Below are 15,558 nucleotides of genomic sequence, written 5' to 3'. Positions count from 1 at the left end.
TGTACGTGTGTTTGCGTGCTGCTACAACGACTACTTTCACGCACGCGCACACAGAAAACACGATGCTACCACTCCATATGACTCTAAGATGTTTTGACATGGCTGTTCGGCTGCTTGCCAATAAAGAGTCACGTGGACCAAAAGGAGAAATCATAAATAATAGAAAGCATTATATGGACATGTGTTTCTGGATAAGTTTGTTTCCAATCATTAATGTATTAATATATAGTATCTACATCTAATCCTCATGTGGACATGTATATATATTGTCCAGAGAATGGTTGGTTTTGGTAAACTTCCAAAGTACCATCAGGATCCTACAGCAGAAGAGTTAGCCAAAACACTCGATTGTTGGCCATCAATGAATTATTATATCACGGGTTGTAGATATGTAAGTATGTGTTCATTTTGAATGTATTTATAAAGGACAGTTCTTTGCAATCCTAATGACTGATATTTTGCAGGTTCTTATGCCATAAAAATTCAACGGATGTCACACCCTTTTTGTAATAGATCATGTTAAAAAGCATGTGACTTTTATCGACTTTACACTGACTCAAGATTGGTGTAAACATATGCCACACAAGAGGTTTGCGGAAGCGATTATCATGGCCTCAAAGAAATATAAGATTGCTTACAACAAGAAACGTTCTGGATGAGCGGAGGATATATTTAAGTGGGAACATACAATTCAGACTGGTGTTCCAATTGACTTAAGAGGGTATTTTCTTCGTACCACCTTCTTAGCAGTTTAAATTTTTTTATGATAATCATTGTATAAAACATAGTTGTCTAAACATTATTTTATAGGTTTAATACCAGCTACCTTGTTCTACAAGCTATGACCATGTGGGGGAATGACAGACGAATGAAATTTGTTGGGGGTGAGTGTAATACGTTCGTTTTATGTTCAAAACATACATTCCAGCTACCTCGTTTTACAAGATAATATGTTTTGTTTTCTTATGTCTTTGTCTGTAGGATGCAAAGATTCTTCGACGGAACTTTGTGATTGATCTGTTAAGTTATGAAGACAATTCGTGCCGATATGTCATCCCTGCAAATATACAACAGAGACTTATCGATATCGCTAAAAAGGATTAGCTGATTAGTGTACGGTTGTCGACACATTTGTCTGCAATTAAAAATTCTAAATTAACTTTTTAGAAATAATTTGTGTGACAATGATAATGTTCTCCACACGAATTTTGCATATTATAGTGATGTTTGTCGTTCTGTATCAATGTTTCATACAAATGTTTTACTGCCGTCATAACGCACAGGAACATACCTATAACAATATAACACACATGTACATAAGTTATTGTGTTATTATACGGTTCCGTTGCAACGCACGTGCACTCATCTAGTAGCTACATAAGGTGCACACCACGTTATTTTATTTTATTTTTTGAAAACCCGCCACGTTAAAAATCGAAACGATCTAACTCAACTCTTGTCAATTGTTGGACTTCATTTTTTTTTGAATAAGATAAAAACACAGAAACCAGATACTAGTGGCCCAGACATCTACAGAAGTCTCAAACAAACTTAAAGAACACAACCGTCTGTAGGCACATACTTTTTTCCAGCTGAGACTAAAGAACGAAGACAATCATAACGAGAGGATTAGGAGAACGGTGAAGAGGAATAAAGGATGTAGGGTCAAGGCTCTTAGAAGATCTGGCAAGATGCAATACTACAACAGTACAACACAACAAAGATGATGATATATTAAGCATTTAAGCCCAGTTCTAATACACAGAGATGCGGAAGCACAGGTCACTCGTTTTTTTTTTTTTTTTGGCAACAGATATATGTCGCTTCAAGCCTAATGAGGAATTAAATAAATCTTTGGTATGACAACAGATGTCGTCACTAATATGCGGAATTTTGATGTTAGACGCACTAATCTAAAGGACTTTCAAGGTCTGGTCTCTGGTCCATCGTCTTTGACATTGCACCATTAGGGAAAGCGTCTGGATAGGTAGCTGCTAACCTAGCTTTCATCTCTCTACAGCAGGAAAAAAAAAAGACTGATGATGAGTAGACATCAAATGCAAATTCGAGAATAAGAAAAATTGAGCACAAAGACACACTCCAACTAGAAAATTAATAGAGATGGGGACAACAATTAAAATTTACAAACAGAATGGTACCTTAGCTTTGTGAAAATATGGTCGAGATCAGCCTTCATAGACTTGAGAAGGCGAGTTTTACTAGCAAAATCACCAGACACTTCTACAAAGCATCGTTCGGAATACTCATTAAAATGTGTGAGAACTGCATTGCTATCTTGCAATCGCCCCATTCTGCATAGTAAAGGAAAATCATAACCACGATTCAGAATGGAAAATGACAATTAATGTATTCCATGACCAAGCAATTGATGTGAATATGTGATCAACTAGTGTTACTCATATTTCCTGCTATCGGTTTGGACCGAACCCAGATTTCATGGTTTGGTTTTCATTTCGGGTCAATCTGGTTTGGTGAGAAATAAGCTCAGAAGTGTAGTGGTCCGGTTTGGGTTCACAGAGTGGAGGATTCGTTTGGTTGGGTGTGACCTTTTCTGGTTTTGATAATGACCTATAACCTGTTCAAGACTAGTCTAAAATCCAGCCACTCTCGCCTTCCTCTGAGGCACCGCATGAGGCTCAACGTCACGTCCTCATCCCCAGCTTGTCGCTGCCCTAGGGCTGGAAGCTGCATTGTCTGCGGCTGGTCCCAGCACTAGTCCTCCGCAACAGCAAGGGCGACGCCTTCCATGACAGTGTGAGGAACAGCAAGAGCCAAAAAATCTTCAGCTGCACAGAATCCCTTTCCTTACCCTGCAGCCAGTTCTTCATTGTCAGGTGCTGCCAAGGATGAGCCCTCCAACAAGTTAACTTCACCAATTCTTACATTTACCCCAATCCCATTGTCGGGTGCTGGCGGCAGATACTTCATTTTATTTTAGTTTCTGCAGATCAAGAATCCCGAGCCCTATTGGATTGCTCTATAGTTTGTTCGTGCCTCCAAATGGGAAATCTGTTGGCTATAGATGCGACAGACATGTGCACCTCGCCAAGAATCACACAAAGAGTGGGTACTGCAGCAGTATAACTGTCCGAACTAGGCAATGGATTTCGATGAATTCATATCAACTAGCTCTACAATTCATATGACTCTTCTTTGTTTACCCAATGGATTTGGACCGAGACTTGCAGAGGCTTGGAGCGAGAGACGCAGAGCAGAGCACACCAGCAGGCAACAAAGCACCCTTTGCTCTGCATGTCTTAAGCTGGTTTGAAACTGTGGTTTAAGGTCCTGGGTTGGGTTGATTTGGATTTAATAATCCATGCAGTTTGGTGTGGATTTGTTTTAGTGGGGAGAATGAAATGGGGGTGGAGTGAAGTGGGTTTTGAGTGTAGACGTGTTTAGTTTGGGCCAGTTATGGTTCGGTTAACAAACCATTAGCACATTTACGTATGACCCAGTATAGCACTGAATAAATTTCAAATTTATAAATTTATAATCGATTCATAGGATGACAGACAATATGGTGTGCATAGACCTCCTATGTTAACTCATCAATTGGATTATGGAAGGAAAAACTGCAACGCTTCACATGTCTGTCAGAAGGTGGGTAGCCTTTTGTTCAAATGCCAGGTAGCATTTAGTCACTTAGTTCTTCACTGAATGTTTGAATATCTGTAGTATCCATTACAGAGTAATCAATTTTGTAGATATTTGTATTCTTCCTGTTACAGTAATCACGAATATTTTATGCACCACGATCTCGAGTTAATGGATGCCAGTGAGGCAGTGACCCAAAAACGATTCTGCTTACATGAAGACAATGAGGCAACATTAAGGGCATAAATCCTCCACCAACTACTTTCTGGCCCACTGTACCGGTGACATTGCATATATGTCATAAAGGCATTGTTTATAACCAATTATGAAACTACCCATTAACAGCAACATTGACAACCAGATATTTAAGTCCCCTAACTCTTAAACTTGCAATAAAAATGCACAGTATTTTTTTTTTTTTGCAAACAGTAGGGGAGAAACCCCTACTGTATTAAATTAAATAATATTAGTGAGCACATCTAGTGCTTCTCTATTTTTTAGAGATAGTACGTGCAAAGGAGGTACTTTCCTTCATTGCAAAAGAAAATGTTGTACAACAGCTAGGGATGAAAATGGTTTCGGAATTTTGCGGAATTCCGGAAACCGATTTCGAAATTTTTCGACCGGATTCACCGGTAACGGTATTTTCGAAAACGGAATTGTCTATCGGAATCGGCATAGTGTTTTACCGACCGTTTCCTTCGGTTACCGGTTTTTGTCGGAAATTACCGGATTTATGTCTCAGATTTTTCCAGAATTGTGTCTCGGATTTTTTTTCGGAATTTTCCAGCATGTGATTTTTTCGCATCCACTGTACGTCTCTAGATAAGGATTACTTATTTTTGTATTTTTGGACGCTTTAAGATTTTTTTTTGAATAGATGGTGTTGGAAGGCAGTTGAGATTAATGATTTGGTCTCTCGAACGAATCCACCATTTTCTATGCACATGTTATGTATTAGTAATATATAATGATTGAGAGCCGACAGTCTGTCTTTTCGACACACTAGATTTTAGGGTTTTCCTGTGAGGTTGTGAAAAAACTCTTTATGTGAAGAAAAAATATTTCATGAGTAAGCATGACATGTCAACTAAATCGAGTGAATATTGTGAATTGTGAACTTTGAGTCTGTGAACTTGTGATCTTTATGAACTTGTTATACTGTGAACTTGTTATATTGTGAACTTGTGATCTTTGTAAACTTTTTATATTATAAATTTGCCATCCTTTTGAACTTGTTATATCATGAATTGTGAACTTGTGGTCTTTGTGATCTTTTGTCAACTTTGTTGTATTGTGAAGTTTGATATATTTACCGATCGTATTTAGATTTCGACCGTTACCGGTGTATTTTCCGCACCGAACATTCGTTTCCGATGTTTCCGAAATACCGATATCGTTTCCATTTCCGGAGTTACCGTTTTCGATTTTGTTTCCGATAAAAAATATGAAAAAGGTAATGGTTTTAGTGTTTACTGACCGTTTTCATCCCTAACAACAGCTACATCCATTTAGTTATGTATATTTGAGGATTGTAACTAAAAAACTCGGCCGGGGAGGGAAAGACCACCCTCCCGATATTATATTAAGAAGAGACCGGAAGAAGCGGATGGCCTCCCCAACCCCCAGCCCCGTCCGTTCGCCTCCCCTCACCGCCCCACCCTCCACCAGCCTCCCGGCGGCCAGCCTCCAGCCGGCAACCATCCCGGCGGCCACCCCATCGGCTTCCGCCCCTTCAGCGACCGCCCCCTCCACTTCCCGACGCCTGGGCTCCCTCGATGGCCGCTCCAAAGCCCAGCGCTAGAGTGATGACGCTTCACCTGGCGAATCCCCCAGACCCCAACGATCCTTTAAACAGGCGGTCCTCTCCAACCTCGCTGGTCAAGCCTCCTACCCTTCTCCCTCATCGCGACGCGGGTTGTCTCCCTCCCCTGTGATATCTATATCCAGCCGCCCTCTGAAGGTGACGAGTAGTACTGGGGGGCGACCTGTAGACGATGACGGCTGGCAAGTAGTCGTGCGCAAGAAGAGGTCTCGCGGAGGACCCCTGCCCCGTCGCCGGCCCCAAGTGGAACTTCGTGGAAAGTGCTTCAGCTGCCTTGCGCCCAGCCACCGTGTTGCTGCTTGCCGCCGGCCAACTCGTTGTTTCCGCTGTTTCCATCTTGGTCATCAAGCTGCCTGGTGTCCATCCCTCCGTGCGGTTCATCAGGTCAGCAGGAATTCAGTGCAGCAACGTCTTGGTCATCCGTGTGGGAGACTCTCGGTGTGGCATCGGCTGTCAGCTCCACCGGCGCCGCTCACTTTGACTGAGGGTCGCTCTCTGCAGAAGAAATCAGTGTGGCAACGACTGTCAGCTCCACCGGCGCCGCTCTCTTTGACTGAGGGTCGCTCTCTGAAGAAGAAATCGGTGTGGGTCAGGATTACCCCTGCTGGTGAAGCCCTGATGGAGAAAGGTCTGCTGGAACCTAGTGGTAATTCCCAACGCTCTCTCTGCAACAAGAAGAAAAAAAGAAGACGTTCCAAAGGTGGCAGAGGAACTCTGGGCAGTGGCAAGGCTGTTTCACATTCTCTGTCGGCGTCTGAAGTCATTCCTGAAGTTTCCCCACCGCATTTAACATCTCGGGTTTTGGCCTTCTCGGATGGTATGGCAAGGGAAGAATTAAACTTGAGAAGGGCCTTGCTTGTCACCGTTACTGGTACTAGGTCGGAGGTCCTTGGATCAGAGGTATTAGAAGAAGTGGCACATTGTTTCAGCATTAAGTTGGAAGACATGACAATCCAATCTGCAAAGCCTGAGGATTTTCTTCTATTCTTTCCTAATGAAGAAACTGAAATGAGGGTTCTTAATGATGGTAAAGTGCTTCGAGGTCCTCGGTTCAGCCTGGTTTTTAAAAGATGGTCCAGATTTTCTCATGCCTCTTCCTCAATCATGTCGAGCTTGGTGGAAGTTGAGATTACCAGAATCCCGGTGCATGCTTGGTGCCGCTCAACAGCTGAATTCATATTGGGGGATTCTTGTATCATTGAGGAGGTTCATCCGGACACTCTGTTGCAGAAAACTCTTCCATCCTTTGTAGCATGGGCTTGGTGCTTCCAACCGAAACAACTGCACCGTGATATGATTCTGCATATTCTAGAGCCAGGCCCACAAAGCTCTGAACAGAGATGCTTAGCCTATAATATAAGCGTAAGGGTACTTGCAATCTGCCATGATGGTATTAGAGGTTCCTCGCTGCTGACTCCACCGGAGGATGGCGATCAGTCTGATGGTTCGGACGACATGGATGACCAGAGGAATGATGAGCCTCGGCGTTTGGGCAGTTCCTTGCCCCAGCGACGGTCTGTTCACCTTCGCCTTGGGCCTCCCCCGCCGTCTGGACATGGAAGGACTTCACATACATCTAGGGGACATGAACAGCCACTCTTTGACGCACCGGAGTTACAGCAGATGGCCTCGGATAATGGGATGATACTCCTTAATGAGTTGCCTACAGAGAAGCCAAACAATCTCCTTGATGAGGCCCCTATTGACAGCTGGACATGCACTATTGGGCCTCTGAACTCCACCCAGCCGTTTTCGCCTCAGTCCAAAGTGTCTGGGTCGCTGGAAATGACAGGGATGAGTTCGCCCCTCCCGGTGATGTCTAGGCTTGGGCCCCTCGGGTCGTTGACCCCAGCCAGGCCGGTTTCGCCTCAGTCCGTGAGGAATGAGATGCAGAAATCAGCTAGGCTTGGATCGCCCCTTTCTCTGGCCCGTGTTCAACCCTGCATTTCTTCTGGGTCGCTAGCCATATCGAATCTGAAAGTCTATTCAAGAAGGAAAAATACTACTCCGCTGCTTCCAACTGAGGAACATGTCCAACCTGTTCCGGAACAGGACAGACCACCCATTGCCAAGTTTTTCAGCAAAATCTGCAAGAAGTCGGATGCCCTACTACCAACTCCAAGAACCCCCCTGGTGGCTACACCCATATCTGGAGTGCAGGCCCCCAGACGCAGCAGGCGGCTTGCTGGTATTGGTGTCGAGTTCGACTTGCACAAAGAGAAATCCAAGCCGGTCAGGAAAGCTATGGTGGCCCTTAAATGCATATCAGAAAACGAAGAAATCAACAATGAAGCCTTACAAGAATATGCTGCATTATTTAATCGTTGCTTGAACCAGGTTCAGGTGGAGGCCCTCTCTGCCTTGTTCGGCTGGACCCTCCCTGCCGACTTGGAGAGTTAGTGCTCAGGTCTTCTTTGTCTGTAGTTGGTTGCTGAAGGTTGTTGATGGATCCTGCTAAAATTTTATTTTGGAATGTAAGAGGTCTGAATTCCTCTCTTAAACAGGATGCTGTAAGAGATCTTGTTGATTCCTTTCATGTGGATGTAGTTTGCTGTCAAGAAACAAAAATGCAGCAGATTACTCGTATAAATATTCTCTCTACCATGGGAATTGAGTTTTCAGACTTTGTCTTCATGCCTTCGTTGGGTGCTAGTGGAGGAATTCTGGTTGCTTGGAAGAGGCATGTTGGTCACACAGGGTTAACAAGAATAGATAATCACTGCGTTTCGGTTCAATTCTGTAAAAATGATGGCACACCATGGTGGTTAACTTGCGTTTATGGGCCTCAGTCAGATGCAGATAAAATACTTTTCCTCCAGGAGATTAAGGAAATCAGAGCTGCCTGTGCTGGACCTTGGGTCATTGCTGGAGACTTCAACCTTATTTATAAGGCTTCGGATAAAAATAACTCAAATCTGAACAGGGCAATGATGTCTAGATTCAGGGCAGTTATTAATGATCTGGCATTAAAGGAAATCCAATTGCATGGCATGAAATTTACTTGGTCAAATCAGCATGCTAATCCTGTGTTGGTAAAGTTGGACAAAGTTTTTTGCTCTTCTGATTGGGAGGCTATTTTTCCAAATGTGCTGCTTCAAAGTTCTGCTTCTCAGGCTTCTGACCACTGCCCCTTACTCTTGGGACTCCATGATAATTCCTTTGGGAAAAAAAGATTCCACTTTGAAGCATTCTGGCCAAAAATTGATGGGTTTCTTGATACTGTTCAGTCTGCATGGGACTCTGTGGGTAGTTTGCATTGCCCCCTTGTGACCCTGGATAGAAAGCTTAAAGAGACTTCTAAAAGGCTGCAAAGCTGGAGTACTAAGAAAGTGGGTCATGTTGCCTCCCAGTTGGCACTTGCAAAGGAGCTCCTTCATAAATTTGAAATTGCCCAAGATCATAGACTGCTTTCACCGGCTGAGAATTGGCTCAAAAACAAGCTCAAGATGCAATCCTTGCTGCTGGCCTCCTTTAAAAGAACTATGGCCAGGCTGAGATCAAGAATAAGCTGGCTGAAGGAAGGAGATGCTAATACCAAATACTTCCATATGCATGCAAGGCATAGAAAGAGGAAAAATCTGGTGACTAAACTTAAGGATGGGGATAACATCCTGACCAGCCACCATGAGAAAGCTGAAGTAATTGACCTATTTTATTCAAAACTTATTGGCCATACGGCTGAAAGAGCTAGATCCATCAACCTCGAAGCTCTTGGATTACCGATGTATGACCTTGCTGATCTTGAGCTGCCTGTTTCTGAACTGGAAATATGGGAAACTATCAAGACCATACCTTCTGACAAGGCTCCAGGTCCCGATGGTTTCACTGGGAGATTTTATAAAGTTTGTTGGAATATCATTAAAAAAGAGGTGATGAATGCTGTGGCAGCTTTATGGAACAGAAACTTCTTGAATTTGTACAAACTTAATAGTGCTTATATCACTATGGTTCCTAAAGTGGAGGGGGCTGATCAGGTCAAGGATTTCAGACCAATTAGTTTGGTTCACAGCTTTGCCAAATTAGTCACCAAAATCCTTGCCAACAGATTGGGAAAAAAGTTAAATAATATGGTGTCTCCTATTCAAAGTTCTTTCATCAAAGGCAGATTCATACAAGATAATTTTATGCTTGTGCAACAAACTGCAAGACTTTTTCATTCCCAAAGCAAGGCACGACTCCTTTTTAAGCTGGATATTTCTAAAGCCTTTGATTCTATTTCCTGGGCTTTCTTGATTGAAGTTATAAAACATATGGGTTTCGGAGATCTTTGGAGAGACATCATTTGTGGGCTGCTTGGTTCCTCCTCTACTCAGGTTATTCTAAATGGCTGCCCCGGGAAAAGAATTCAGCATAGAAGGGGACTAAGACAGGGAGATCCCCTATCCCCAATGCTTTTCATTCTTGTCATGGATGTTCTGGGGGTCCTTTTCTCTAGGGCTGAGGAGGCTGGTTTACTTCAACAGCTTTACTTGGGGGAAAATCTTCACAGAATTTCAGTTTATGCAGATGATGTTGTCTTGTTCCTGCACCCCATTCAGTCGGATATCTCCATTACTCTGGATATTCTTGGACTCTTTGGAGATGCCTCTGGGCTTCATAACAATACTCATAAATCCAATATTTACCCTATAAGGTGCTCTGAGGAGACTATCTTGGACGTCCAGCATATGTTACCTTGTGATATTGCCTCCTTCCCCTGCAAATATCTGGGCCTTCCTCTATCCCTTCATAAATTAACCAACCAACAACTCTGGCCCCTGGTGGATAAGATTGCTGACAGATTACCTAACTGGAAGGCTGACTTATTAAATAGGGCAGGGAGAAGAATTCTAGTGCAACATGTTCTCACTGGGATGTGTGTTTATACTGCTATGGCTATTGATTTCCCTATGTGGGTCATTAAGGAAATTGATAAGATAAGGAAAGGTTTCTTATGGAGAGGCAGAAGAGAGGTTAAAGGAGGGCATTGTATGGTGGCTTGGGGCAAAGTGTGTAGACCCTTGAACTTTGGAGGTTTGGGAATTTCCAGCCTCCCTGAACTCTGTTGGGCACTTCGGATGAGATGGCTATGGCTGCAAAGGACCGACCCTACCCGCCCCTGGAATAATCTTCCTGTTCATGTCCCCAGCAATGCTAAAGCCCTCTTCTCTTCTGTGCTTGTCACAGAAATTGGTAATGGTGCTAACACCTTCTTTTGGAGTGACAAGTGGATTAATGCCAGAAGTGTTTCTGATATTGCTCCAAGGCTCCTCTTGACTGTTCCAAAAAGAATTGTTTCTAAAAGAACTGTTCGCGAGGCTCTAACTAATAGAAGATGGGTCTCTGATATTAAAGGTGCCTTGACCTGGGGAGTTCTGGTAGATTACCTACATCTCTGGAATGCAATATCTGATGTTGTATTGCAACCTAACTCTGAGGATAAGCATATCTTTTCAATCGCTTCTAATGGGCAGTATTCTGCATGCTCGGCTTATAAGGGTTTCTTCACTGGCTCTGTTGGTTTTGAACATTACAAAATGGTCTGGAAAACTTGGGCACCTCCTAAGTGTTGGTTCTTCCTTTGGCTGGTGGCTCATAATAGGTGTTGGACTGCAGACAGACTTGAAAAAAGAGGACTAAAACATCCTCCTAGATGCCCTCTTTGTGACCAAGAGCCTGAAACCATCAACCATCTTTTGGTTTCTTGTAGCTTTTCCAGATTATATTGGTACATCACTCTTCGGAAATTCGGGCTCCACATTCTTGCCCCTATCCAAGATGACACAAACTTCCTGCAGTGGTGGAAACGTATTGCTGATATTGTGTCAGGCATGACCAAGAAGGGGGTAAATTCACTTTTGATTCTGGGAGCCTGGATGATCTGGAAGTTCAGAAACAGAGTGGTGTTTGATGGGTCTCCCCCAAATATCACTACACTATTAGAGGCCACTGCTGAGGAAAGGGAGAAATGGATGGTTGCAGGAGCTAAGGGTCTTTCCTTTTTAGCTGCTCCCAGTACCAATGCCTGAGATAAGTTGTATCTTTTAGTTGTGTATGGATTGTTTCCTTTATGCTTGTTTCTGGCCTCCATAAGGAGGTCCTGTATTCGGGTCCTTTTCCGACCCTATTTCTTCTTACTTAATAAAATGAGGAGCATTTCTCCTGCGTTTTTCGAGAAAAAAAATATTAAGAAGAGACCGAAACATGGTCCCGGCTGAGAAAATCCCCGAACCCTGGCCCCCCAACCACTAGCGAGCCGTCACCGCCCACTCTGCAACGACCCAACCATAGGGTGGCACGCATGACGTAACCCGGGAGCGGGCGGGGCACATCAAGGGGATTTTTTTAACCAAGCAGGAGTTTACCCCCGAGGGAGATCGAACTCGGGACCTGGAGGTGCTACTCGGAAGCCTTAACCATTACGCTAGAGGTCCTTTCGCGAGGATTGTAACTAATACTCCATTCCTAAGTATATTTTGCCTTTTTCTAGATATGTAGCTTTTAACTCTGCCTATGATGCCTCAAGATAGCAGGTCCCAAGTCCTAGTAAAGTAGGAGGGTTTTGACAAGCTTGGCGAGCCAATATTAAACCAAGCCTAGCCATTCTAATGGAGATGAAACCTGAACAAAATCCATTAGGGCATAACCCTCTTAGCAATGCACGCAATATTGGAACCCCAGTGTGGTGTTAAATGGCAAGGGTCGGATCGGCAAGCCCTTGGTGACACACAGTGCCACGATCTGGACACGGTGTCAAGTGAGCAAGGATCGGTTTGCTACTTGGAGAAGAGGAAGAAGCTGAAATTGACTTTGTTGCTCCTGATGATCTATATGTTGAGGATGACTTATGGCCAAGCTCTTGATACAGATGATGAAGTTATTGCAACTGCAAGTGATGAGGATGTGGGCGGCATAAATGAGATGTACTTAGATATCGTTAGGCCTTATGGGTTTAGGGCAGTATGCCATATTTATCAGTTATCCGGTTTATCGTGTATTTGCTGGACATATATAGTTGCTTGCTACTTGTTGGGCCTATATTTTATTTGCTAGTGCTAGTATTTGATGTATCATATATGTCGTTTACTTGCTACTGGATAAATGGTTGCCTAGGCTGGAACTGCCTCACCGTGGTGCCATGATAACCATGGCTTAAGCGTCATGGTGAACAATCGTTTAACTGTGAGGTATACACAAGGATCTGGATCCATATGAAGGACAGGTCTGACATAGTAGCGATAAGCCTTTCCACAGAAAAAAGTCCCAAGTTTGCAAAATGTGGGGCAAGTCTAGCCTCAGTTATTCCTTTGCCAGATCCTACTCATGTAGGAGCTACCAGGACTGGGTTGTCCATGTGAAAATTTGCACCTAGGAAATATTTCCCAGAGAAACAAAAGGCACAGAGTAATAAGGGCAGCACATGTCAGCACACACTTTAGATGATGAATCATCGTCAGGCATGGAAGCAACAGGTTACTAATTTACTATAGGTGGTTGATTGGTGAATCTATTGAGGAATTACCCAAAAATATCTTAATTAAGGGGGTGTTTGAATGCACTAGAGCTAATATCTAGTTGGCTAAAAAATTCTAGTGAAATTAGCTAGCCAACTATTAACTGATTTACTAAAAATAGCTAATAGTTAAACTATTAGCTAAGGATTTGGATGTCTCCAACTAATTTTAGCCGCTAACTATTAGCTCTAGTGTATTCAAACATCCCCTAACACGCTAGGCACAGCAACTGAAAGTCGCAGCAGTAGTACTGATGAATCAGAACATCTGAACCATTCAGGGCTCGACGGGATCGGGGGGTAGAAAGGGAGTGCGCGAGCTCACATGAGGTGCTGCGTCTGCCTGATGGAGGCAACATCATCGGGGTCGACGAGCGACCTGAACCGCTCCGCCACCTCCTCCGCGGCTGCCGAGGGGGCGGGCTTCGGTAGCGGCTCCTCCATGTCTCCACCGTCCCTGTTGCTCCCACCGCTGCTGTGGATTACTCCGGAGGAGGGTCGAAGCGCTGCAACCTGTGAGCGATTGGGCCTTTCCGGGTGGGGATTGGGGAGCCCGAGCATCAGTTGGACCCTCGTGGACTCGTGGTGCCGCTTCTTTTGGGCCTAAACGGACTATGTTTCTGGATAGGAATGTGAGTTCATCCCATCTGGCAACCAGCCGCTGGGCTTGTAAAGTGGCCCATCCTAAACATTGTTCGGCCCATGATAATGAATAGTCTCTTTCCAATTTTTTTTGAACTACATTACCACACAGACCCTCAATAAAAAGTCTATTTTGCCTTAGACAACTATCACAATAAATCAGTTTTTTTCTTAAATATAAAACTGAACACAAATCCTCCCGTATCTCGCTAGTTGTTTCCCTCGGTGGATTTTCTTTCCTTTTTATGTTTATTTCGGTTAAATCTTTAAATAATTATAATAAACCATAGAAATATTAAAAATTTAAAAAATCATTTTGTCAAATTTTACATGGGTAGATCTACGTAATAAGGACTAGTTTAGAAACTTCATTTTTCCAACGTATTCCTATTTTCTAAAGGGAAAATGTACTAATTTCTCTTGAAAAAATAGAAATCCCTTAGAAAACGGGGTTTCCAAACTAGCCCTAAATATATGATATGATATATTTTAGTATAAAGTATTGTTATAGCATTAGATCTATGCTTTTTATAATTAATTTAAACTTGTATTTTTTTGTACAACTGAGGTGAAATATCTTTATGGTGATCTAATCAATTAATCATTGCATGTTTAAACTATTGTTGAATTTTTATTCTCATTGGATCATGTATTATTGAGTTATCTAGATTTATCTAGTTTTTTAAACAGTCAAAGTGTGCAAGATATAAAATATATGTTCTATGTGCACTGTTATTATTGTTATATATTATAATAAACGCTATTGTTATTGTTATATATTATAAACACTATTATTATTGTTATATATTATAAACACTTAATATAATCATGTTATTATAGAGAACATCGCATAGAAAGCACATTTTTTACATACTTTTAACTATTCAAAAACTATTCAACAAGGAAAAATATAGATAAATCATGATTTAGTCATATATCATCCTATGAGTATGAATTTTTTACTACATCTTAAGTATGCAATGAATAGCGTGTCATAATTTTTTTTTTGCCACAACTAGATCTTAAAAACTACAAATATAAATTAATCACAGAAAAATATAGATCTAAGATACAACAAAAAAATACTAAAGCATACCATATATACAATCGCTATATAGATCTATTAACTTGGAGTCCAAAAAAGTATATTGTGTTTTTTATATGTTTTGCCACAGTTTTTTAAGATTCAGTTGATACAAACATAAAAAGTTTTAAAAAGGAGAAAATACCAAAAGAAAGATATGTGAGATCACTTGTGTGTTTTTGAGAGACGATGGAGCTTACTATGTTAGAGAGAGAAAACATGGAATTTATACGTTGCATGCAAGTGTCAATATGAAAAAAAAAAGCGCTGCGCGGCAAGGTGCCAGAATTTATTACTCGTAGCCAGCAGCACATGCCGCTCTAGTCACGTCACATTGCAGGTCAAACTGCGAAGGCTTGAAGCCACAGCACGCACGCACCCTTGCGACAGCGGCACAGCAGCGCTGCACGTACGTCCAGTCGTGCTAGCCTGCTAGGCATGAAACAATGGTTCGCTGCAGCAGCCAGCAACGTATAGCGTAGTACTGCTGTTGCAGGCCTGGAGCCTGGAGCCTGCAGGCTGCACTCTGCAGAGGGCTTCCACTTCCAGTGTGGCACGCAGTCAATGTGCCATCACAGGTCAGACCGTCGGAGCACAGTACTGTTACTCTACGTGCCGCTGTGCAGCTTGGTCGCATGCCCCGGGCTCTGCCAAGTGCCGGCGCCGCTCACGTCGGCGGATCTCGGCGCCGACCCTGCTCTCTGTCGCGCACACATCACGGCACCGCAGCGTGCAACTGCAACCTCGCGGTGCAGCTATACATGTCCAAACGGGTCGGGCCTAACGGGTAGCCCGAAGCATGGCACGGGTTAGGCTCGACCCGTACCCGGCACGGCACGGAAGGCGACGGGCTCGGGCCGGCCCGGCACGACACCCGGGCCGTGCTTGGGCCTGAGT

General features: G+C 43.2%; 1 protein-coding gene across 1 annotated transcript; it reads right to left on the bottom strand.

Moving 5' to 3' along the window:
• Nucleotides 1-1,713: 1,713 nt before the first annotated feature.
• Nucleotides 1,714-13,470, bottom strand: LOC100276011 (uncharacterized). Its single transcript, NM_001149905.1, is given in 3 exon segments — nucleotides 1,714-2,014; nucleotides 2,160-2,312; nucleotides 13,261-13,470. Coding segments are annotated over 3 exon segments (378 nt in total). The 5' UTR covers nucleotides 13,380-13,470; the 3' UTR covers nucleotides 1,714-1,908.
• Nucleotides 13,471-15,558: the final 2,088 nt, after the last annotated feature.

The sequence above is a fragment of the Zea mays genome, chromosome 5 (genome assembly GCF_902167145.1).
Source record: "Zea mays cultivar B73 chromosome 5, Zm-B73-REFERENCE-NAM-5.0, whole genome shotgun sequence".
NCBI lineage: Eukaryota > Viridiplantae > Streptophyta > Magnoliopsida > Poales > Poaceae > Zea > Zea mays.
Note: the sequence above shows the minus strand (reverse complement) of the source record. Positions and strands in the feature narration are given on the sequence as shown.